Below are 27,168 nucleotides of genomic sequence, written 5' to 3' on the forward strand. Positions count from 1 at the left end.
GTCAGTGTTGTCATTGTTGAGGGCTACGTAACACCTTGTTTTAAGTTTTTGGTGCAGTTTCGTATTTAAGTATCCATTACTTGTACCGGATTGAAACTTAACACATCTTTTCAAAGTCATTAAACATACCGAAATAATCAAGTTGGATAACTCTTGATATTTAAATTTGACCCTTTCTTGAAGCTGTATCTCAGTCATAACTATGTATTAGATTGAAAATTCACACAACACTTCCTTGTCATTAAATCTACTGAAATAGCCAAGTTAGGTGAATTTTAATCAAATTAATTCAAATAATGGCCCTTTCTCGACTTAAAAATTGGTTGAAGTTTCGCATGCAAAAATAAGCTGTATCCCGGTAAAAACATCATTTACATAAGACATGCAGTTAGATACCAAAGTCGAAACACTCTTATTTAAAGTTAATTCAAATTATTGTCCTTTTCATTTAGAAAATTTGGTTAAAGTTTTGCAAGCAAGTTGTTGTCATTGATATGATTAACTTTAAGTTTGTAATATGTTGTAATTAGATAATTCAGTTATGCAAGCCTTGCCAGGTTATGGCCCTTGTTCCATTTAAATTGTCGAATAGTTGAGTGTGCTGTCTTACAGACAGCTCTTGTTCATTCTCGCTATATAAATGTACTTTGTGCAGTCCTTAAGAAAATTTTTTTATAGCTCACATGTCACAAAGTGACAAGGGGAGCTTTTGTGATCAGACAGCGTCCGTCGTCAGTCGTGCGTGCGTCCATCTGTAAACTTTTGCTTGTGACCTCTCTAGAGGTCTCATTTTTCATGGGATCTTTATGAAAGTTGGTCTGAATGATCATCTTGATGATATCTAGGTCAAGTTCGAAACTGAGTCACGTGCGGTCCAAAACTAGGTCAGTAGGTCTAAAAATAGAAAAACCTTGTGACCTCTCTAGAGGCCATACTTTTCAATGGATCTTCATGAAAGTTAGTGGGAATATTCACCTTGATGATATCTAGGTCAAGTTCGAAACTGGGTCACGTGCGGTCAAAAACTAGGTCAGTAGGTCAAATGATAAAAAAGCTTGTGACCTCGCTATAGGCCATATTTTTCATGGAATCTGTATGAAAGTTGGTCTGAATGTTCATCTTGATGATGACTATGTCAAGTTCGAAACTGGATCAACTGCGATTAAAAACTAGGTCAGTAGGTCTAAAAATAGAAAAACCTTCTGACCTCACTAGAGGCCATACTTTTGGATGGATCTTCATGAAAATTGGTCAGAATGTTCACCTTGATGATATCTAGGTCAAGTTTGAAGCTGGGTCAGGTGCCCTCAAAAACTAGGTCTGTAGGTCAAATAATTAGAAAACCCTGGGACCACTCTAGAGGTAACATTTTTCACGGGATCTTTATGAAAGTTGGTCTGAATGTTCATCTTGATGATATCCAAGTCAAATTTGAAACTTGGTCACGTGCTATCAAAAACTAGGTCAGTAGATCAAATGATAAAAAAAACCCTTGTGACCTCTCTATAGGCCATATTTTTCATGGGATCTGTATGAAAGTTGGTCTGAATGTTCATCTAGGTCAAGTTTGAAACTAGGTCAACTGCGGTCAAAAACTAGGTCATTAGGTATAAAAGTAAAAAACCTTGTGACCTCTCTAGAGGCCATATTTTTCAATGGATCTTCATGAAAGTTGGTCTGAATGTTAACCTTGATGATATCTAGTTAAAGTTTGAAACTGGGTCACGTGCGGTCAAAAACCTAGGTCAGTAGGTATAAAAATAGAAAAACCTTGTGACCTCTCTAGAGGCCATATTTTTCATGAGATCTTCATGAAAATTGGTGAGAATGTTCACCTTGATGATATCTAGGTCAAGTTCAAAACTGGGTCACGTGTCTTCAAAAACTAGGTTATTAGGTCAAATAATAGAAAAACCCTGTGACCTCTCTTAGAGGCCATATTTTTCAATGGATCTTCATGAAAATTGGTAAGAATATTTATCTTGATGATATCTAGGTCAAGTTCAAAACTGGGTCACATGAGCTCAAAAACTAGGTCACTATGTCAAATAATAGAAAAAAACAACGTCATACTCAGTTCAAAACTGGGTCATGTGGGGACAGGTGAGCGATTCAGGACCATCATGGTCCTCTTGTTTATTAACCAGTTTCACTTCATGTTTCTCATGTTTTGCCCATTACACTGTTAGAAGCTTGGGAGAAAGTTTTCGTCAAATTTCCTCTATCTTTTTTCTTCAGAATGTTAATATTGTAAATAACTTCAGCACTTGTTAATTTAATGCTCACAAATAACATGAAAAGCTACGGTCTTTTGGAATGTGTAATGTACAAGTCATTGAAAATACTAGTAATATTTGATTTCTTAAGTCAAATTTGTAAGCCTCTATTCAGTAAAAAAGTGTAGCGTCTTGCTTCAAATTTGAAATTCTCAAAGACATGATTACGGTTGTTTTTTCAATGACTTGTCTCTGAACTTGACTCTGTATGATTGTTTGTTTTAATCTTTAAAAGAACAAAGTAGTTTGGATGAGGGTAAGTAAGCATGACTGCCTTAGTTTTTATGTGCATGTTATCCAGGAGTTTGACACGCTGTTTACTTGCAGAGTGATTCTCACAGCAGTGTGGATTTTATGACAAATAGAATATTGAAGTATCTCCTGGGAGATTTAGATATTATATAAAACTATTTGTTTCTATGGAAGCTTGATGCTGCCTCATTTAGAACATGTTGAGATAAAATTCTCTGAGGTTTTTGTAAACCATTTAAAACCTAATTAAAATAGTTTTAGAAAAGATAGCTGCTTTTCCACTTTGAAGTATTTTGCTATTTAGAGAATAGGATGAGCTAATTATAGCTTTAATTTTGAGAAAGTTAAAATTCTAAATTTAGAGAAAAAAAACACAATGAAGATAGAGAAAAACAACATAGCAGTGTTATTTCAGTAACAATTTCAACTTGTGTATTTTCTGAAATACAAGCTTTTCTTTTTAGGTAGTGAATGATTGTTGTTAAAACTGACAAAATGATTTTGCATCAGGCTTTCGTAATTTATTTTAACAGTAAATGATTTTTGTTAGATACTGTGTATAATGAATAACCAAGGTTTTAGTGTTTACATTAAATATGAGATGTTGAAATATTTGAAATTGGCAAAAACTCAATTGAAATGATAATTTGACATTCCGTCACACAATATAAACCTTATCTTAAATTACTTCAGTTCATGCTTTAATAAATTTAATTTTATATAGAACATTGTGAATCTGTTTTTTTTATTTGGTTTCTAAAGAGAGCTTATCACGCAGCTGTTGAATTCTGAAACCATTGGTTACACCTTGTACAAAGCACATAGATTAACTTATCCCCATCATACCCAGTAGTTTCAACAATTTTGATTGGCTATCATATTTCAGTTTAAGATCTTTTGTTATATACATTTTATGTTATATATATATTTTATGTTATATATATATTATGTTATTTTATGCCAATTAGTGATTTACCTTTGATTTTTAGCTTGAAGATGCAGTATTCATTGTGTTCTAGTTGAATATATCCTTAGATTAAACATGACTAACAGTATGATATTTATACCATGAAATTCATATGCTACATATATTCATAAATATGTTCATTAGTTTTTGAATTTATCGCCAAAATCCCCCCTCCTGATTTTGATAGGGTATTTTCCATTTTAAATTTCAGCCATTCTTGACATTGTGTAGAGTTTCAGTTTTGTAGTATTATACTTGGGACAGAACTTAATTTTATCTAAATGCCATTTCACATATACAACAAACTGGAAGAGAAACAGAACCAAAAAGAAAGTAGAAAACATTATGATCAATGGGTCATTCTTACATATGCTGAAATAGAAGCAAATTGTAACTGGACACTAAACTGAAAACATGTTCAAATTGTAATCTTAGTTGGGTTAATACAACAAACTGGAAGAGAAACAGAACCAAAAAGAAAGTAGAAAACATTATGATCAATGGGTCATTCTTACATATGCTGAAATAGAAGCAAATTGTAACTGGACACTAAACTGAAAACATGTTCAAATTGTAATCTTAGTTGGGTTAAAGAATTTGTTTGAAAAGATGAAAAAGTTCTTCCACAGGATAGCCAATTTTGTCTTTGCCAGTGCTAACTGAAATTAGCTGAACATTGTATGACACATACCTCCTGAAAATGCTTGATAGAATAATATTTCAGATTCTGAAAAATAGGCATAACTGAAACAAAATTGGACACAAACCTCCAGACAAAATGGGCAAGTAAACTTGATAATAATGATGTATCCGAAGTTTCATTTCAGGTGGATGGAAGTAGTACACCATGTTCTGATGAAGCTGTAAAATTTCGTAGTCAGATAATCTGACATATAAGTCCTGACAATATTTCAAAGTCCCATAAAGGGCTATAACTCCAGGGAAAAAAATCAGACTTGGAAGCCCCAAGAATACATTTTGTATAATGCATATCCACTTCATGTTTAATGATGTGTGTTAAGTTTAATTTTTATTGAATGGAAACTATAGGAGGATGTAGCTGTATTAATTGAAAGTTCCAAAAAGTGCCATAACTCCAGAAAAATATGATAGTGTATTATGTTGCTAGATACCTTTGAGCAATGCAAGTTATATATAGGGAAATAGTGTACTGTGTTGTGAGATACCTTTGAGTGACTCGAGTTATGTATAGGGAAATAGTATATTAAGTTGCTAGATACCTTTGAGCAATGCAAGTTATGTATGGGGAAATAGTGTACTGTGTTGTAAAATACCTTTGAGTGACTCAAGTTATGTATGGGGAAATAGTGTATTAAGTTGCTAGATACCTTTGAGCAATGCAAGTTATGTATGGGGAAATAGTGTACTGTCCTGTAAAATACCTTTGAGTGACTCGAGTTATGTATCGGGAAATAGTGTATTAAGTTGCTAGATACCTTTAAGCAATGCAAGTTATGTATGGGGAAATAGTGTACTGTCCTGTAAAATACCTTTGAGTGACTCAAGTTATGTATCGGGAAATAGTGTATTATGTTGCTAGATACCTTTGAGCAATGCAAGTTATATATAGGGAAATAGTGTACTGTGTTGTGAGATACCTTTGAGTGACTCGAGTTATGTATAGGGATATAGTATATTAAGTTGCTAGATACCTTTGAGCAATGCAAGTTATGTATGGGGAAATAGTGTACTGTGTTGTAAAATACCTTTGAGTGACTCAAGTTATGTATGGGGAAATAGTGTATTAAGTTGCTAGATACCTTTGAGCAATGCAAGTTATGTATGGGGAAATAGTGTACTGTCCTGTAAAATACCTTTGAGTGACTCGAGTTATGTATCGGGAAATAGTGTATTAAGTTGCTAGATACCTTTAAGCAATGCAAGTTATGTATGGGGAAATAGTGTACTGTCCTGTAAAATACCTTTGAGTGACTCAAGTTATGTATCGGGAAATAGTGTATTATGTTGCTAGATACCTTTGAGCAATGCAAGTTATATATAGGGAAATAGTGTACTGTGTTGTGAGATACCTTTGAGTGACTCGAGTTATGTATAGGGAAATAGTATATTAAGTTGCTAGATACCTTTGAGCAATGCAAGTTATGTATGGGGAAATAGTGTACTGTCCTGTAAAATACCTTTGAGTGACTCGAGTTATGTATGGGGAAATAGTGTATTAAGTTGCTAGATACCTTTGAGCAATGCAAGTTATGTATGGGGAAATAGAGTACTGTGCTGTAAAATACTTTTGAGTGACTCAAGTTATGTATCGGGAAATAGTGTATTATGTTGTAAAATACCTTTGAGTGACTCGAGTTATGTATGGGGAAATAGTGTATTATGTTGTAAAATACCTTTGAGTGACTCAAGTTATGTATCGTGAAATAGTGTATTACCGTATAACCCCGTATTAACGCTTCCCCACGTTTTTTGGGGAAAATAAAAAAATCTTACCTTCAAAAATCGATCCAACACAATAATATCCAAATAATAACAATTCCATAACAATACAAATGAATTTAAAAAAAACCCCACACTTTATTAGCACAAACTTTTAAACACGTCAACAGGCATGGCACAAATAAATCTACTGTGTGTAAGTACTGAATATGCTACGTGCAGGTAAATCCACATAAACATCTGGGCTATAAACGCTACAGTATTGATCGAATTTAACTCGGATCACGTCACTCAGCGCGCGACTTTACACAGATTCCCAGTACGATGACGTATCGGGTTAATATGTCAGTGCGTGAATTGGGATGAATAGGGGGGCGTTTATACGAGTTACTGACATTGTTTGGATAGAATTTTTCGTAAAATGCATCGCCCCCGGGGGCGTTTAAACGGGGTTATACGGTATGTTGTAAAATACCTTTGAGTGACTCGAGTTATGTATGGGGAAATAGTGTATTAAGTTGCTAGATACCTTTGAGCAATGCAAGTTATGTATCAGAAATAGAGTCATACATGTGATCTCCCGCGCGGGAGGGTCAAAATCCCGATTTTTTCACCTTGCCTCCCGTCTCCCGACCAAAACCATATTTCTCCCGCTTTTCAAAAAAAAAAAAAAAAATCAAAAAAAATCAGTAGACGGGGTTGATAATTACCGCGGAGTGCCAAACATGTTTACACAGTAAATCAAAGTGTCACCGACTATTGTGTATTATACATGTTTGACACACATGTATAGTAGTCACAACTTGACCGCAATGGTTGACCTTAGGCTGATTATTCGTATCGATTATTTCATTGTTGAAATCAAGGGTGCTTAGGGTAGCTGTGTATATTTATATGGAATTAGTTTGTATACATTGCAGTATCAAAGACTATATACTTACATTTGATCAGTTAAAACCTTCCAATACACTAACTTATAATTACACAAATTTATATTTCCCTTTCCTCATGCAGCTCGTGTTTTACGTAAACTCCTTTTCAATGATAGGTTGTGCCTCATTATTTATTATAATACAAATGTCAACCATCGGGGTCAAGTTGCGTCCACTATAGCTGGAGGAAAGAGTTGTTTTTCACAGGTGAATTAGTAATTGTTTGTTTTGATAAGGGATTAGATAAGCAGGGCCTTTTCCACCAGTCTCACAGGGACGAATATCGGTCCATTCTCAATGCCAGTTAGGCTCCATTTTTTACCAGTTTGAAGCAAAAAACTCTGAGTCATAAGAAATAATTCCCAACTGAAATGAATTATGATTATTCAAAGAAAAGTTTTGTTCGATAATAATACGGCATAAATAATTGTTGGAAAAACCAACCCATTACTATTTTTAGATCAGGAGTGTTATTTCCCCTTATGCAGTTACGCCATTTTCTTCCAATGTTTACCATATTAATTTGCTACGAAAATTGGACTTATTGCATTGAAATTGGATGAAAACACACACTCATTTATTTGATAACATCAATCTACATTATTTTGGTAAGGGTAAATACATGTTGATGCATTTCTGTTTTCTATTTTTCATGTCAAAATCATCGTTTAAACAAAAGTGGGTTTGGTAAGGAATTGACATAACTTATGATTTTTTTTTTCAGTCCTCGAGTAGAATAATGTTAATGCATGTTCACCACCATTTCAGACCTAAATTGAGGCTGGAGAATCTGTTAAGAAAATTTAAAGTTAGAACAAAAGGGAGCTTATGTAAGACAGCTAGCATGCTCGACTTTTCTCAGTGACTGACTTTGAATTAACCCTTAGCCTGCTGGCGGCAGATGATTCTGCCTTTGCGACCAGTGCAGACCAAGATCATGGTCTGCACTGTTCGCTATTCAGTCAGTAAATTTTCAGTGCAAACCCCTTTGAATAATAAATGGTACTGTCCAGATTGAAAGATGGACCAGTCCATTATAGAAATATAGCAGGGTAAGGGTTAAAGCTTTGCCAGTAAAAGGTGCAATTAAATCTTGGCCAGTAAAAGGGGCAATATAGTGAATAGCTTCCAATGTAAGAGAGAAACAGAGATATAAGACCTAATATAAAACTTTAACAAAAAAATGTAAGTTAAAAAGTGGCATAACTCTGTCAAAATTCAAATCAAGAGTTATGAGGATTATTTCTTCTGGTGTAGACTTATATATGTTATAGTGTGGCCAAAAATGTTGGATTTTAACTCTTTTAAGTTATGTGTCCGCGCGCTTAATTTATGTCGATAAAAAACCTCCAGTTTTGAGACCTCAACTCCAGCTGAAAAATGGCAAACCTCCAGTTTTGGGATTCTGAACTTATCACATGTATGATAGAGTACTGTGCTGTAAAATACCTTTGAGTGATTCAAGTTATGTATCGGGAAATAGTGTATTATGTTGTAAAATACCTTTGAGTGACTCGAGTTATGTATGGGGAAATAGTGTATTAAGTTGCTAGATACCTTTGAGCAATGCAAGTTATGTATGGGGAAATAGAGTACTGTGCTGTAAAATACCTTTGAGTGACTCAAGTTATGTATCGGGAAATAGTGTATTATGTTGTAAAATACCTTTGAGTGACTTGAAATATGTATGGGGAAATAGTGTATTATGTTGCAAAATACCTTTGAGTGACTCAAGTTATGTATCGGCAAATAGTGTATTATGTTGTAAAATACCTTTGAGTGACTCGAGTTATGTATGGGGAAATAGTGTATTAAGTTGCTAGATACCTTTGAGCAATGCAAGTTATGTATGGGGAAATAGAGTACTGTGCTGTAAAATACCTATGAGTGACTCAAGTTATGTATCGGGAAATAGTGTATTATGTTGTAAAATACCTTTGAGAGACTCAAGTTATGTATCGGGAAATAGTGTATTATGTTGTAAAATACCTTTGAGTGACTCGAGTTATGTATGGGGAAATAGTGTATTAAGTTGCTAGATACCTTTGAGTGACTCGAGTTATGTATGGGGAAATAGTGTATTAAGTTGCTAGATACCTTTGAGCAATGCAAGTTATGTATGGGGAAATAGTGTACTGTGCTGTAAAATACCTTTGAGTGACTCAAGTTATGTATGGGGAAATAGTGTGCTATGTTGTAAAATACCTTTGAGTGACTCAAGTTATGTATGGGGAAATAGTGTATTAAGTTGCTAGTATTGTAAGAAACCTATAAGTGACTCAGTGTTAAAGGTACAGTTTTTGTTATATATCGCAGATCAGATATTCAGTAACTGTTACAAGTTCCGTATTTGTAATATGTTTTTCATTGTTTGGTAGGAAATAATATTTACATTTTCTTCAGTTTTATTTCATGCTATCTATAGTTTATATCACTGAAAATTGTTTCCTGCTAGGCTGGTAAGGTTTAATTTGACATTGTAAATATTGCAAGGATGTATATTTTGATTTTTAGAATTAACCAGATTTTTTCTTTGAAATAAGGATGTATGATCTCAATCTTTAAATTTAAGATAAACAATTCAACAAATTGAAAGAGAAATCATATTTAAATTTCAGATAGCTGAAGGTTGTTTATTTCTGAAACGTGCAGTCTGTCTAGACATATCACAGACATGAAGTACTGAAGATTATACAGCATACAACATGGTCAAGCATTCAAAATTATTTTTCCTAATGAACAGTTTACTCTTGGCTGTGGGATGCGAAATATTACTTTTGCCTGTGACTTAACTCAGGATTTAAATTTATTTTGTTGAATTAACACTTTACTGAAAACTCGAAAGGTTCTAATGCAAATTCTGTTATTTCTCATACAAAAACTGACCCAAACTTTCTGAATTCGGTCATACAGTTCTGTTAAATGAGACAGATATTTTCTCTGAAATAATCCCTGTACCCTACTTCATTTTTGTTGCCCTCATTTCACATTTAACTTTTTTACCCATTATTCATAACCTGTAATCTGTTTGCCTGGTCACAGGATACTGTAATATAATGTAAACATGTCATTGCATTTTAAGTCGCTGTTAAAGGGCTTGTGACATGCTATGTTTTGCTTTAAATATCACTTCAATCGTTATTAAAATCTAGAATCAGGAAATCAATCTCCTAACAACATAAGATATATTACATTTTAATTAATCAAAGTATCTATGTAGGACAGCTCATTAGGTTGAATCAGTGTATTCAGTTGCAAAAAAGAAATAATAAATTTGTAGATGAACAAAGTTCAGTGAAAATTGCTGCAGTTTAGACATAAGACCGCTAAAATTTCTTTTTGCTCTGTTATTGATTTAAAAGCTCTTTTCTCCATGGAACTTTGCATGAATATAGGGTTGTGCCAAATTTCATCAGTATACGTGCTACATCCAGTAGTTGAACATCAGAGGTCTTCAATGTGTGGACACTCACTGAGATAGAAATGACATCCAAATATTTGTAATAATCTATAATTAGAGTTATCATTGTAAATCATGATACTGATGTATTGACAGCACGGTCAAGCCTGTCAAAGTAAAGCGTGGTATTGATGTATTGACAGCATGGTGAAGCCTGTCATTGTAAATCGTGGTATTGATTTATTGACAGCACGGTCAAGCCTGTCATTGTAGATCGTGGTATTGACGTATTGACAGCACAGTCAAACCTGTCATCGTAAATCCTGATACTGATTAATTGCAAGCACAGTCATGCCTGTCATTGTAGATAATGATATTGATGTATTGACAGCACGGCCAAGCCTGTCATTGTAAATCATGCTATTGATGTATTGACAGTACGGTCAAGCCTGTCATCGTAAATAATGATATTGATGTATTGACAGCACGGCGAAGCCTGTCATTGTAGATAATGATATTGATGTATTGACAGCATGGTCAAGCCTGTCATCATAAATAATGATATTGATGTATTGACAGCACGGCCAGGATCATGCTATTGATGTATTGACAGCACGGTCAAGCCTGTCATTGTAAGTAATGATATTGATGTATTGACAGCACGGCCAAGCCTGTCATTGTAGATAATGATATTGATGTAGTGACAGCATGGTCAAACCTGTCATCGTAAATAATGATACTGATGTATTGACAGCACAGTCAGGCCTGATGTATTGACAACACGGCCAAGCCTGTCCCTGTAGATAATGATATTGATGTATTGACAGCACGGTCAAGCCTGTCATCGTAAATAATGATATTGATGTATTGACAGCACGGTCAAGCCTGTCATCGTAAATAATGATATTGATGTATTGACAGCACAGTCAAGTCTGTTATTGTATATAGTGATATTGATGTATTGCCAGCATGTTCAAACCTGTCATCATAAATAATGATATTGATATATTGACAGCATTGTCAAGCCTGTCATTGTAGATTGTGGCAAGGCTGTCTTTGTAAATCATGGTATTGATGTATTGACAGCACTGTGAGTCAAGCCTTTCATAGTGAATTATGGTAGTGATGTATTGACAGCTTCATAGCGAATTGTGGTAATGATGTATTGACAGCATGGTCAAGCCTGTCATTGTTTGTCATGGTATTGATGTATTGACAGCACAGTCGAGCCTTTCATAGTGAATACTGGTAATGATGTATTGACAGCATGGTGAAGCCTGTCATTGTTTATCGTGGTATTGATGTATTGACAGCACAGTCAATCCTTTCATAGTGAATACTGGTAATGATATATTGACAGCATGGTCAAGCCTGTCATTGTAAGCTGTGGTATTGATGTATTGACAGCATATCCAAGCCTTTCATAATGAATTGTGGTAGTGATGTTTTGACAGAGCTCTCAAGCCTGTCATTGTTTATCATGGTATTGATGTATTCACAGTACCATCAAACCTATCATGGTTAATTGTGGTATTGATAAATTGACACACAGTCAAGCCTGTCATAGTAAATAGTGGTAATGATGTACTGACAGTGTGGTCAAGACTGCCAGTGTAAATAGTGGTATTGATATATTGACAGTACAGTCAGACCTGTCATCGTAAATTGTGGTAATGATGTATTAGAAACATGTCAAGCCTGTCATCATAAGTCATAGTATTGTTGTATTTGTTATTGATAAATAAAGCCTGTCTTAGTAAATCCTAATATTGACAGCTCTTTCTATGAAAGGTGTGCGAAGAAATCAGCTTGTGCAAAGAATGTTTGAATTCTTATCAACAAAAATTCAAAAACAGACAGCAAGATAATAACAAAATGCATTTAAGTGTATGCCAGGATTTGAAATATTTCTAATTAAATTAGAGGTAAATGTATTACTTTGTAGATAAGAGAGAGAGAGAGAGCTGTCAGAAGCACTGCAAGAAAAATTAATGTAACATGGAACTGGTAAGATGGCAGGAAAAACAAAATGAGCTTGAATTATTAATGAAGGTAATTAGCACCTTCCTTAATTATTTAGACAATACTAATCAATTATTAATGATTGAGTGATTAGTCGGTAAACATGACTGCAGAGATTGCATATAGCCCTATCAGAATGAAAACATTTTATGGACACAGAAGTGACAGGGTGTAGGTGAAATAGAAATGAAGAAGGATAGAGTCATTTAAAATTCAAAAGGTTTTCATCAAGATTTTCATAAAAGTGTCTTTCTAAATGTGAGTCAAATTATTCAAGATGTAATTTATTTACATGCAACTGGCCTTTTCTGTGAGGTCAATAATGTGACCATTTATTCCTTAATGTGATGAGGATCACTTTATAGTTTTGTTGTTTTTATTTGAATTAATGAATTAATTTTACAAATTGAAAGCAGAAGAAATAATAGCAAGCCAACAGAAAATTGGTCGGATGTTTAAAGACTGCTTCTCCTATTTTTTGAAAATTGTAAAGAGCTGGGAAGTTGAATGTGCTTGAATGTCTTGTTTTTGAATGCTGCAGTTACAACATAGAAAAGGTTATGAGATTTGAATAATAAGGTCTTCCTCATATAGATATTCTTAAGTGATATCAAGTTGTAGTTTCTTATTTGAGCCTTGCCAGTCTCATACCTTTGAGCTTAATCAGCAAGATGTAATATTTAAGATTTCCTTGCCAGTTTGCAAGTTAATTATGCCCCCCTTCGAAGAAGGAGGGGTATATTGTTTTGGAGATGTCTGTCGGTCGGTCAGTCTGTCGGTCGGTTGGTCTGTATGTAGACCAATCCGTTTCCGGATGTTATCTCAAGTATGCTTGGGCCTAGGATCATGAAAGTTGATAGGAAGGTTGGTCATCACTTGCAGATGACCCCATTGATTTTGAGATCTGTATGTCAAAGGACAAGGTCACAGTGACCCTGAACAGTTAAACGGTTTCCAGATGATAACTGAAGAAGGCTTGGGCCTAGGCTCATGAAAGTTGATAGGGAGGTTGGTCATGACCAGCAGATGACCCCTATTGATTTTGAGGTCAGTATGTTAAAGTTCAAGGTCACAGTGACCCGGAACAGTTGAACGGTTTCCGGATGATAACTCTAGATTGCTTGGGCCTAGGATCGTGAAAGTTGATAGGGAGGTTGGTCATGACCAGCAGATGATCCCTATTGATTTTGAGGTCAGTAGGTCAAAGGTCAGTCAAGGTCACAGTGACCAGGAACAGTAAAAAGGTTTCCTGGCGATAACTCAAGAACGCTTTGGCCTAGGATCAGGAAAATTGATAGGGAGATTGATCATGAGTAGCAGATGACCCCTATTGATTTTGAGGTCATTTGGTCAAAGTTCAAGGTCAGATTGGCCAGGAACAGTTAAACGGTTTCTGGACAATAACTTGAGAACGCTTGGGCCAAGGGTCATGAAAGATGAAAGAGAGTTTCATCATGACCAGCAGATGACCCCTATTGATTTTAAGATCAGTAGGTCAAAGGTCAAGGTTACAGTGACCCGGAACATTTAAACTGTTTCCAGACAATAACTTGAGAACGCTTGGGCCTCGGATCGTGAAACTTGATAGGGAGATTGGTCATGACTGTAGATGGCCCCTATAGATTTGGAGGTCTGTAGGCTAAAGGTCAAGGTCACATTGACCCGGAACAGTTAAACACTTTCTGGATGATACCTTGAGAATGCTTGGGCCTAGGATCACTAAACTTAATAGGGAGGTTGATCGTGACCAACAGATGACCCTGTTGATTTTGAGGTCAATAGGTCAAAGGTCAATGTCACATTGACCCAGAACAGTAGAATTTTTGTTTACAGTGAGCAAATAACTTCTGTTCCTTGTGCAATTACTGAATGCATCAAGGGGGCATTTCATGTTCGACGAGCTCTTGTTGTAAGAGATTTGCCTTCCAGTCAACAAGTCATATGTTTTGGCTTTGCTTACTAATCAGAAACTAGTAAGGTTGAGCTCTCTCTGCCATTCAGCCAGTAGTCTCTTGTTTCTTCTTCTAGCTTTTTCTGCCTGTCAGCAAGTCATAAGTTTGAGCTTTTGCTACAAATCAGAAAGTTATAAGTGAGCTTTTGCTACAAATCAGAAAGTCACAAGTTTGAGCTTTTGCTGCAAATCAAAAAGTCATAAGTGAGCTTTGCTGCAAATCAGAAAGTCATAAGTGAGCTCTTGCTGCAAATCAGAAAGTCATAAGTGAGCTTTTGTGACAAATAGCAAATTATAAGTTTGTGCTTATGCTACAAATCAGAAAGTCATAAATGAGCTTTTGCTACAAATCAGAAAGTCAAAAGAGAGCTTTTACTACAAATCAGAAAGTCAGTGGTTTGAAGTTTGCCTGCCAGTCAGCAAGTCAGGAGTTTGAGCTTTGCCTGCTGATCAGCAAGTCATAAGTTTGAGATTTACTTACCAGTCGGAAAGTAGTAAATTTAAGATTTACGTACCAGTGAGCAAGTTATCCCTCATTTCTTGTTTTAGATTTGCCTACTAGTCATAAGTAGTCATATAAGCAAGTCATAACTTTGAGCTATCAGTCAGTAAGTAATAAGTTTGAACTTTTTCTCCTAATCATGAAGTCGTAAGTTCAGGCTTTTCCTTCTTAGTTTGATTTATGACACAGTGTAGGACTAAGGACCACAGGTTTTAAGACATATTTGTAAGACCCCATATTGTAATGTAAGGACCACAGGTTTTAAGACACAGTTGTAAGACCACATATTTCAAACTAAGGCCCACAGGTTTTATGACAGTTGTAAGACCACACATTGTAAACAAAGGACCACAGGTTTTAACACATAGTTGTAAGACCACATGTTTCAAACTAATGATGACAGGTTTTATGATCACATGTTAAAACTAAGCACTATGGGTTTTATGACTTAGTTATGTAACTAACTACAATACTGGCAGAAAATTATGCTTAAAACCTAACATAAACAGGCTGTAACTTATAAATTGACACAAAGTATATATATTGTTGGGTAAAATTAAAGAAGGGATGGAGTGATTTGCTGCTGGATTCAGTGATTTGCTGCTGTATGCAGTGATTTGCTGCTGGATGTAGTGATTTCCTGCTGGATGCAGTGATTTGCTGCAGGATGTAGCGATATGCTGCTGGATGTAGTGATATGCTGCAATGATTTACTGCTGGATGTGGCGATTTGCTGCTGGGTGCAGTGATATGCTGCTGGATGTAGTGATATGTTTATGGATGTAGTGATTTGCTGCTGGATGCAGTGATATGCTGCTGGATGTAGAGATATGCTGCTGAATGTAGTGATGTGCTTCTGGATGTAGTGATATGTTTATGAATGTAGTGATTTGCTGCTGGATGCAGTGATATGCTGCTGGATGTAGAGATATGCTGCTGAATGTAGTGATGTGCTTCTGGATGTAGTGATATGTTTATGAATGTAGTGTTTTGCTGCTGGATGCAGTGATATGCTGCTGGATGTAGAGATATGCTGTTGGATGTAGTGATTTGCTGTTGGATGCACTGATGTGCTGCTGGATTAGTGATTTGCAGCTGGGTGCAGTAAGACACTGCTGGGTGCAGTGATATGCTGCTGAATGCAGTGATATGCTGCTGAATGTAGTGATATGCTGCTGGGTGCAGTGATATGCTGTTAGATGTCATGATACGCTGCTGAATGCAGTGATATGCTGCTGAATGTAGTGATATGCTGCTGGGTGCAGTGATATGCTGTTAGATGAAGTGATACGCTGCTGAATGCAGTGATTTGCTGCTGGATGTAGTTATATGCTGTTGGATGTAGTGCTATGCTGCTGGGTGTAGTGATATGCAGCTGGATGAAGTGATTTGCTGTTGGATGTGGTAACATGCTGCTGGATGTAGTGATGTACTGCTGGATGTAGTGATATGCTTCTGGATATAGTGATATGCTGCTGGATGTGGTAATTTGCTTTTGGGTGCATTGCTTTAAAGACAATTTTCTGAATATGAAACTTCGCAAATTGCATCTTGTCATCTCAGTAGGTTTTTCAAGACAGATTTTGTGTGGTTACAGATTGGTTTATTTGTTTGCCAACCTTTTTGACCTTTTTTTATAGGAAGAGCTGATGTTTGTGTAGATTCACTTCAGAATTGACGTTAACATGCTAGATTGGATCACTGTAATGAATAAGTTTGATTTTCCTGAAGAAGAACTGATACAGCCCAGAAGTGAAAATTGTTCATTGGTGGAATAATTCAATTTGAAAGTTGGTTTTTGGTGGAATAATTCATTTTGAAAGTTGGTTTGAGACAAAGATTGACTTACTTTAAAGTATGTACCCTTAGGGAAAAATTTGTCCTGTTATCTAGTGGTTATTCTGTGAAGGATGATTTAGATTGAATTACTCATAAGTATTATTCTAGCTGGGTGAAGTTTCACTTGCTCCATAGACAGGTCTAAATTCAACCTGCCCCAGGCAGTACTGCTATTGTTAGCGTCAAACACTGAATTCTTTTTATACCCCCACCAGATGTTGAATAGGGGTCGAGGCGACTGCGGCGACTAATTATGAGAATCAGTCTGTTCTGTCTCACCTTTCCTTGTTCCATCTTGGGAAATCAATACAGATATCATGTTGAAACTTACAGGTTTGTAGGATAAAAGTCTCTTTTTCCCCTTTTCACTTGGAAAATTTCCCCAAATTGATATTTCTTAAGCTATTTCAGAAACCTATTCATGCATCTGATGGAAACTTCTCACAAACCTAAAAGTTCATATTGTTAGTTTGCATATCAACCTACATAGGCCTAACCCTGCCTTTTATTTTGACATAACTATGTCTCCCCCCCTCTGTCCGTCCATACTTCACACTTCATTTCCAAGCAATATCTGGAGAACCATTTGACCTAGAACCATCAAACTTCATAGGGTTGTAGGGCTGCTGGAGTAGACGACCCCTATTGTTTTTGAGGTCACTCCGTCAAAGGTCAAGGTCACAGGGGCCTGAACATTGAAAACCATTTCCGATCAATAACTAGAGAACCACTTGACCCAGAATGTTGAAACTTCATAGGATGACTGGTCATGAAGAGTAGATGACCCCTATTGATTTTGGGGTCACTCCGTCAAAGGTCAAGGTCACAGGGGCCTTAACATTGAAAACCATTTCCAATCAATAACTAGAGAACCACTTGACCCAGAATGTTGAAACTTCATAGGATGATTGTTCATGAAGAGTAGATGACTCCTATTGATTTTGGGGTCACTCTGTCAAAGGTCAAGGTCACAGGGGCCTGAACATTAAAAACCATTTCCGATCAATAACTAAAGAACCACTTGAACCCAGAATGTTGAAACTTCATAGGATGATTGGTCATGAAGAGTAGATGACCCCTATCGATTTTGGGGTCACTCCGTCAAAGGCCAAGGTCACAGGGGCCTGAAAATTGAAAACCATTTCCGATCAATAATTAGAGAACCACTTGACCCAGAATGTTGAAACTTCATAGGATGATTTGTCATGAAGAGTAGATGACCCCTATCGATTTTGGGGTCACTCCGTCAAAGGTCAAGGTCACAGGGGCCTGAACATTGAAAACCATTTCCGATCAATAACTAGAGAACTACTTGACCCAGAATGTTGAAACTTCATAGGATGATTGTACATGCAAAGTAGATGACCCCTATTGATTTTGAGGTCACTCCGTCAAAGGTCAAGGTCACAGGGGCCTGAACATTAAAAACCATTTCCGATCAATAACTAGAGAACCACTTGACCCAGAATGTTGAAACTTCACAGGATGATTGGTCATGAAGAGTAGATGACCCCTATTGATTTTGGGGTCACTCCATCAAAGGTCAAGGTCACAGGGGCCTTAACATTGAAAACAATTTCCAATCAATAACTAGAGAAGCACTTGACCCAGAATGTTGAAACTTCATAGGATGATTGGTCATGAAGAGTAGATGACTCCTATTGATTTTGGGGTCACTCCGTCAAAGGTCAAGGTCACAGGGGCCTGACCATTGAAAACCATTTCTGATCAATAACTAGAGAACCACTTGACCCAGAATGTTGAAACTTCATAGGATGATTGGTCATGAAGAGTAGATGACCCCTATCGATTTTGGGGTCACTCTGTCAAAGGTCAAGGTCACAGGGGCCTGAACATTGAAAACCATTTCCGATCAATAATTAGAGAACCACTTGACCCAGAATGTTGAAACTTCATAGGATGATTTGTCATGAAGAGTAGATGACCCCTATTGATTTTGGGGTCACTCCGTCAAAGGTCAAGGTCACAGGGGCCTGAACATTGAAAACCGTTTCCGATCAATAACTAGAGAACCACTTGACCCAGAATGTTGAAACTTCATAGGATGATTTGTCTTGAAGAGTAGATGACCCCTATTGGTTTTGGGGTCACTCTGTTAAAGGTCAAGGTCACAGGGGCCTGAACATTGAAAACCATTTCCAATCAGTAACTTGAGTACCACTTGACCCAGAATGTTGAAACTTCATAGGATGATTGTACATGCAAAGTAGATGACCCCTATTGATTTTGGGGTCACTCCGTTAAAGGTCAAGGTCACAGGGGCCTGAACATTGAAAACCATTTCCAATCAGTAACTTGAGTACCACTTGACCCAGAATGTTGAAACTTCATAGGATGATTGTACATGCACAGTAGATGACCCCTATCGATTTTGGGGTCACTCCATTAAAGGTCAAGGTCACAGGGGCCTGAACATTGAAAACCATTTCTGGTCAGTAACTTGAGAACCACTTGACCCAGAATGTTGAAACTTAATAGGATGATTGGTCATGCAGAGTAGATGACCCCTAACGATTTTGGGGTCACTCTGTTAAAGGTCAAGGTCACAGGGCCTGAACATTGAAAACCATTTCCAGTCAGTAACTTGAGAACCACTTGACCCAGAATGATGAAACTTCATAGGATGATTGGTCATGCAGAGTAGATGACCCATAAAGATTTTGGGGTCACTCTGTTAAAGGTCAAGGTCACAGGGGCCTGAACATGGAAAACCATTTCCAATCAATAACTTGAGAATCTCTCAACCCAGAATGTTGAAACTTCATAGGATGATTGTTCATGCAGAGTAAATGGCCCCTATTGTTTTTGAGGTCACTCCATTAAAGGTCAAGGTCACAGGGGCCTGAAAATTGATAACCAGTTCCGATCAATAACTTGAGAACCACTTGACCCAGAATGTTGAAACTTCATAGTATGATTGAACATGCAGAGTAGATGACCCTTATTGATTTTGGGGTCAGTTTATTAAAGGTCAAGGTCACATGGGCCTGGTCATGTAAAATCAATTTTTGGAAATAACTTGAGAACCACTTGACCTAGAATGTTGAAACTTAATAGGATGATTGGACATGCAGAGTAGATGACCCCTATTTATTTTGAGGTCACTTGAACAAAGGTCAAGGTCACAGGAGCCTAAATAGTGATTTGAGAACCACTAGGCCAAGAGTGTTGAAATTTAGCGGGATGACTGGACATGCCAAGTAGATGAACCCTGTTGCAGCCAACCATCAGTGTCTCTTTGACTTCCGCTCTTGACCCCTATTGACTTCTTGCCTATAGGACTTTGCATTGGGGGAGACATGCGCTTTTTTACAAAAGCAATTCCTAGTTATTCTTCTGTTTTACTTAAAATATATGGCCAAATTGTTGCTTTTTTTGGGGGGAAAAAAACTGAAACCTATTGTTTTCCATTGAACTTTGAAACAGGTTTGTAAGGTTCATAAGCAAGTTCAAAGAAAATTGAAAGCATATTAGGGCAGTGATTGACTGTATATCTCTGTGGGTCTTAAGAAAGTCTGGTCACTTGAGCATCGATGGCGTGAGCACTAGGTCTGGACCAAGCAATTCATGCAGTTCCCAGGCATTTTCCTCATATTTTCCATGTTTGGATAGCTCAAAGTCATGGATAACTTGAGCATTTCGGTCATTCTATTGCAGCTTTGAGCAACTGTGTTTCAGTTGTTCATTTTAATAGTATCAATTATAATAGCACATTTTATGTTGGAGCACTTGAGCACCTGTTTATGCAGAAACACCTAAAACAGCTTAACTAGTAACATTTTAATCCTTACCATGCTGGACATGATTTATTCTGCCTTTGCGACCAGTGTAGATCATGATCAGCCTGCACATCCATGCAGTCTGATCATGATCTACACTGTTCACCATTCAGCCAGTATATTTTTGGTAAACACCCCTTTTAATAGTTAATGGTACTGTCCAAATTGGAAGACTGACACGTTCATTATAGAAATTTAGTAGGGTAAAGGATAAATAAAGAAGAGTTTTGTTAAGTTATTGTACCAGTCGCAATTATATAAGATTATTATTATAAGAGTATAGGAACTTCATCTGTTATATTAAATGCCTATTAATGATAAAGAATAAAAATGTCTTGATATTTATTTGTAATAATTATGCAGGTCTTATAATTCTGGGGGCTGTTATTTGAAGCAGATTTAAAATACTGTTAAAACTTAGGTGAAAGGTATTTCATGAAAATCCCTTTTTTAGTTTTCTTATTTGAACTATTAGGAAATTTGAAAAACTAGAGTAGAACAAAAATATCAAAAGTTACAAAGCACAATTAAAAAGTTCTGTCCCAAATCTCTTAAGGTAAAAATAAGCTTTTGTTTCTCTTCAAGTTTTAGTTGATTTTGTTTTTTGTGATTAATAGATAAGCATATAATTCTTATTAAGCTATATATTACAGCGCATTCTTGTTTTACATCAAAATAGAAAGTGTGTAATTTTAGTGTTAAAATCTTTAGTTTTGAAGTGTAACTTTAATTGTAACTTTTACATAGAAGTTGTTGTCATTGTGTAGGTAGAAATCTTGTTGTGCTTTATAGAGACACACATTGTATAGTTTAGAGTGGTCAACTTCTTTTTATCAAATTTTAGTTGAAACATTCTCTCTTCAGTTATAATCTATTCATTTCCTATCCCTGTTTTTGCCATTGTGTAGATAGAAATACTGCAGTGTTTTGTAAAGGAAAAAAGTCTTAAGACATTGTCACTTAATTTGATTTTTCTGGATGTAAACTTTATGTAAAGTACCTTTATTTAGATTTGGATATTGATTCACAAAAAACCTTAGCATATCATGTGATTGCTGTATACAGTCTAGAGAATATTGCAAGTCATCGTTAGTTGTCGCTCAGAGAATTTCAATTTCAGATAGAAATTACCTCATCCTGTTTCACAGAAATAGATATGATTATTTAAAGAACTGTCTTGTTATTTAAGCTCATATTCACTCATTATATACACAAGTTAAGAATACCAGGTTCATTCATTAGGTCAGGTAATATTAGTTTTTTGGCCATAAATTGTAAGAGATATTGTGTAGGCGTCAGTTTAATGCAAGTTTGATTTATTGTGTAGAACAGGATTTGAAATATAAGAATTTTAGAGTTTTTACATTGATATTCCTCTGTCATTTATAGGATGCACATACATTTTTGCTGTGTCTCAAAACAGGTTCCAGTCTTACAGCTGCATACTATTCAAGCAAACAATATCTAGATAACATCTAATGATAACATCAGTCCAGGATGGTCATATTTTATTAACTTCAGAAGATTGAAGATTAATAGTCCCTTCTTATGTCCATAGAATATTGTCAGTGGACATGGTTACTATGGTTACAGTGAGAAGCTTCATACAGAATTTAAGGTGATCTCTAAGTTGTAACTTCTTTTTCCTATTTTGTGCATTAGCTTGAAGAAGTTTCAGAAGTTGTGACAGCTCATTTAGAAGGCAAACAGTAGTTCAGACAATTTCCTTAGATATCAGACCAGTGAGAGCTACAGATATAGATGTCAGTTATTTACATTGCTATAGTAGTTTCAACTTGTTGTTATTATATATTTCTAGGTCATTTTTCTCAGGAAGGATTTCTGAAGTTCCTAATGTCTGAAGATAACAACTTGATTCCAGCAGAGTACCTAGATCTTAGCCAAGACATGACACAACCTCTCTCACATTATTTCATCAACTCTTCCCATAATACATACCTGACAGGTAAGTCTAACTTAGACCTTAGCTACAACTAGACACAACCTCTCTCACATTATTTCATCAGCTCCTCCCATAATACATACCTGACAGGTAAGTTCAGCTTACACCTTAGCTACAACTTGACACAACCTCTCTAACATTATTTCATCAACTACTCCCATAATACATACCAGACAGGTAAATTCAGCTTACACCTTAGCTACAACTTGACACAACCTCTCTCACATTATTTCATCAACTCCTCCCATAATACATACCAGACAGGTAAGTTCAGCTTACACCTTAGCTACAACTTGCCACAACCTCTCTCACATTATTTCATCAACTACTCCCATAATACATACCAGACAGGTAAGTTCAGCTTACACCTTAGCTACAACTTGACACAACCTCTAACATTATTTCATCAACTCTTCCCATAATACATACCTGACAGGTAAGTCTAACTTAGACCTTAGCTACAACTAGACACAACCTCTCTCACATTATTTCATCAACTCCTCCCATAATACATACCTGACAGGTAAGTTCAGCTTACACCTTAGCTACAAATTGACACAACTGCTCTCACATTATTTTATCAACTCCTCCCAGAATACATACCTGACAGGTAAGTTCAGCTTACACCTTAGCTACAACTTGACACAACCTCTAACATTATTTATTAAGTCTTCACATATACCTGACAGATATGTTCTGTCTAGATCTTAGACAATACATGGGACAACCTTGCACATTATTTCATCAGCTCCTCCATAATACATACCTGCCGGGTAAGTTTAACTTGGACCTTAGCTATGATTTGACACAACCTGTCTGACATTAGTTAAGCACATACCAGAAAGGTAAGTTCTGCCTAGATCTTAGACAAGACATGACACTGTTACATCATTTTATCAACTCTTCCTGTAATACAAAAGGACATTCAATTTAGTTTTGTCAGCTAGTCTAAGATATAGACACCCTAATGATTGTACATTAAAAAAAACAGCTTAGACAAGAAATAAGCTCTCTCTCATTATTACATTAACTCCTCTCATAGTTCATACTTGCCAGGTAACAGACCTTAGCTAAGACATGACACAACTTCTCCCACACATACTTGCCTGGTAATTTCTATATAGACCCGGAGCCTAGACATGACATACAACCTCTGTCCTACATGCTATAATACATACCTGACAAAGGGGCCTCCGTGGCCGAGTGGTTAAGATTGCTGACTTCAAATCACTTGCCACTCACTGATGTGGGTTCGAGCCTCACTCGGGGCTTTGAATTCTTCATGTGAGGAAGCCATCCAGCTGTCTCATGGAAGGTCGGTGGTTCTACCCAGGTGCCCGCTCGTGATGAAATAATGCATGGAGGGGCACCTTGGGTCTTCCTCCACCATCAAAAGCTGGAAAGTCGCCTTATGACCTATAATTGTGTCGGTGCGATGTTAAATCCAACAAAACAAACAAATATACCTGACAGGTAAGTTCTAATTTGACATTACATTAGGAGTTAGATTAAAGAAATTGAATATGCCTTGGTAAGCATCAAATATTGGGTGAATACTCATTGGGTTGCAGTCTAACCAGGACGTCAGGAAATGGAAAGCAATGTCATAGATAAAAGTAGCCATAATTAGTCATAAAATTCACATATATATTATATAGACAGTCCATTGTAAAATGTTCACAATACTTTAATATTATAATTCAGGTCATCAGCTGACAGGAAAGTCATCAGTAGAGATTTACCACCAGGTGTTGTTGAGTGGTTGTAGATGTATAGAGCTTGACTGTTGGGATGGGAAAGGTTCTGATGAAGAACCTGTAATCACACATGGCTTTACTATGTGTACAGAAATTGTGTTCAAGGTATTCATACACATATCCATTTTTCATGGTTTCAGATATGTCCATTTTTTCTTTGAAAAAAAAAAAACCCAACTTTAGTCAGGTTCTTCTAAATATCATCCTATTGCCTAAAGTTATTACTTTTGAAAAAAAGTTTCAAAGCAGTCTTCTTTTACTAAGTCAGTCCATACGTTTGAGAAAAGTAATGAGAGGTTCTGATTGGCAGAAAATTCTTTAAAGCAGAGTGGCGAACATAAACAAAGAGGCCCATTCATATATAAATGTGTATGGATCAAGCCTGAAATGAATGGATGCAGATTAGGAGAAAATCATCGGAGAGAGTATGCCAAAATTGCAACAGTCGAGAGGGACAAAATTTCAATAGTTGCAATTGGAACCACTGTCTTACCCTTGCATGATCGAAGAGGCGACTAATAGGGTCCTAACACTTGGTTTTGCAGTAACTCTGTGATTCCAGCAGGTATGCAAATTTTGATTCCATACCTCATGTTTTTATTTCGATGTAAATGAGATGTGGAACCAAAATTTGTAGTCCTGTTTGGCGCCATATAACCTATACTGTGTTGGTGCGCCGTAAAACCCAAATAAATGAGTAAATAAATTCAATAGTTGCAACAGTTTCAAATGATAGTTATCTAAAAATTTGCAAAAGTATTCTGCCCTTTAAATGATTTTGTAACTTGCTTTCTCTGTAAATTTTATTTGCCGAATTATGGGCGTCATAAAACAGGGTAGTTGGAAAAAATGTGTACAAACCTTAAAAAAAGATACTCTTGTGACAGCTATGTATAGCTGCTATATTAAGCCATAGTAAAGAGATCATCTTTTCTTTGTCTTAAGCATTGTCTGGAGAATGACAGGGATCAGAAAATTCTCATTTAGTGACAAAAAGCAATTTAAAAACTGCCTTATAGCACCAGGTAGGGTGTACATATACATTTGGTTATGACGAGAAGCTATGGACAGTCATGACACACTTTTCTATATTTGCAGGATGTGATAGAAGCTATTGCAGCAAGTGCCTTCAAAACCTCAGATTATCCAGTTATACTTTCCTTTGAAAACCACTGCTCGTAAGTTGGCTGTTTTAACTTTGAAAACCACTGCTGCCTAAGATAGATTGTTTAAACATTGTATGTTAAACATTTTAGCATGAAAAACACTGCTTGTACGTTAGATGTTTTGACTTTGAAAACCACTGCTTGTAAGTAAGACATTTTAACTTTGTTAATCATTGCTCACAAGTTAGACATTTTAACTTTGATAATCATTGCTCGCAAGTTAGACATAATGTGGACGCAGTGGTCGAGAGGGCAAAGACGCTTTCCTATGGAGGTGAAGGCCCCTGGTTTGAATCTGGCTACTCCCATTGCGGTGTCTCCTTGGGCAAGGCACTTTATCACGATTGCCTCAGTCGACCCAGCTGTAAATGTGTACCAGCAAATTGCTGGGGGTATGGTATAACTGGTTTTAACTGTTCTTAAAATAGGGTCGCTCAAAAGCTCTACAGAGCTTATGTTAATTGTTTCACAAAGCAACGGTAAATAAAATTTACCTTTACCTTTCCTTTTACCTTTACCTTTAACTTTGGTAATCATTGCTTGCAAGTTAGAATGTCTAAGTGTGAAAACCACTGCTCATATGTTACCTGTTTTAACTTTGAAAACCACTGCTCGTATGTTAGATATTTTAATGTGAAAACCACTGCTTGTATGTTAGACATCTTAAAGTAATCATAAATATTTAAACTTTGAAAACCACTGCTGATATGTTAGATGTTTTAACTTTGAAAATCGCTGCTTGTAAGTTATATGCTTGAGTTTTTAATTACTTTAATTGACAAAAAAAACAACACCAAAAACTGTGTTTTAACTTTGAAAACCACAGCTCTTAAGTTATGTATTTTAACTTTGAAAACAACAATTTTTAAGATATTCAAGCGCCAAAAATTACTGCTAGTTAGTTTGATGTTATAACTAAAACAACTGCTTGTGAGTCAGATGTGTTGGAAGTGTGTCTTTTCTTGAAGATGTTTTGTTTTTGTTTTATAGGGTCAAGCAGCAAGCAAAAATGGCTGCCCATTGTAGAAATATATTTGGAGATATGTTGTTAGTGGACCCATTAGAAGGCTTCAGTGTAAGTTAATTTTTATGCACCTCTTTCAGTTGTTTTGCTCAATGTTGGTTGGTCTGTTGGTCAGTAGATTATTTTGTATCCTGTTAGTAACAAGATAATGCTTTTCATAGTGGTCAAATACCTTTGGTTAGAAGATGACCCCTAATGTTTTAAGGGTTAGAGGTCAAGGTAAAAGTGACCTGGAGACATAAAATGGCTTCAGCTTTATATCTGAAGAATGTAAATAAGTTGGTGGTAAACATGCACATAATAAACTACAATTCAAAGAATAGGTGGAGCTATTAGACTCACCCATGTGTCCACGTCAAAGTCCGCGTCGGCATCCTGATTCACTGAAGTTTTTTTATGTAAGCTTGTGTCTCAGTAACTACTGGTGGGAATGGATTGAATCTTCACACATTTATTCACTAACATTGCACAGGTTCTAGAACTCTGTTTTGCTTTTTAACAAAATTATGCCCCTTTTTCGACGAGGCAACTTTTGGTTAAGTCTTTGTATGTAAACTGGTATCTCAGTACCCACTAATGGAATTTTTTTCAAAATTATGCTCCTTTTTATACGCTCGTTTTGGAAAAACAGAAAATATTGTGTGATGGCTTGTGCATTACTGTCTGCCTGTATGTCCATCTGTCCATCCATTGTAATTCGTGTCTGGAACATAGCTTTGTAACCATTAAAGATATTGACTTTAAACTTGGGATATAGGTAGATGGCAATGAGATGATGTGCAGTGCACTTGCACTGGCTCTGAAGGTCATAGGTCAGGGTCACAAATTGAGCCTCATGGTCAAAATTGACCATTGTATTTCGTGTCTGGATCATAACTTATTAACCATTCAAGGTA

The 27,168-nt window shown here is 36.2% G+C and overlaps 1 protein-coding gene across 6 annotated transcripts in view; it reads left to right on the plus strand.

The window, feature by feature from the left end:
• LOC123528820 (1-phosphatidylinositol 4,5-bisphosphate phosphodiesterase beta-1-like) overlaps positions 1-27,168 on the plus strand; it is a 223,829-nt gene that overhangs the window by 117,217 nt on the left and 79,444 nt on the right. For 5 of the 6 annotated variants that reach the window (XM_053518674.1, XM_053518644.1, XM_053518665.1 and 2 more), the window contains 5 exons: positions 2,512-2,532; positions 22,182-22,328; positions 24,030-24,187; positions 25,181-25,260; positions 26,239-26,323. In XM_053518674.1, coding sequence (XP_053374649.1) covers positions 2,512-2,532; positions 22,182-22,328; positions 24,030-24,187; positions 25,181-25,260; positions 26,239-26,323 — 491 coding nt within the window. The remainder of the gene's footprint in view (positions 1-2,511; positions 2,533-22,181; positions 22,329-24,029; positions 24,188-25,180; positions 25,261-26,238; positions 26,324-27,168) is intronic. The other variant, XM_053518650.1, reaches the window with a different exon arrangement.

This window comes from Mercenaria mercenaria, chromosome 1 (assembly GCF_021730395.1).
Source record: "Mercenaria mercenaria strain notata chromosome 1, MADL_Memer_1, whole genome shotgun sequence".
NCBI classification, from domain to species: Eukaryota; Metazoa; Mollusca; class Bivalvia; order Venerida; family Veneridae; genus Mercenaria; species Mercenaria mercenaria.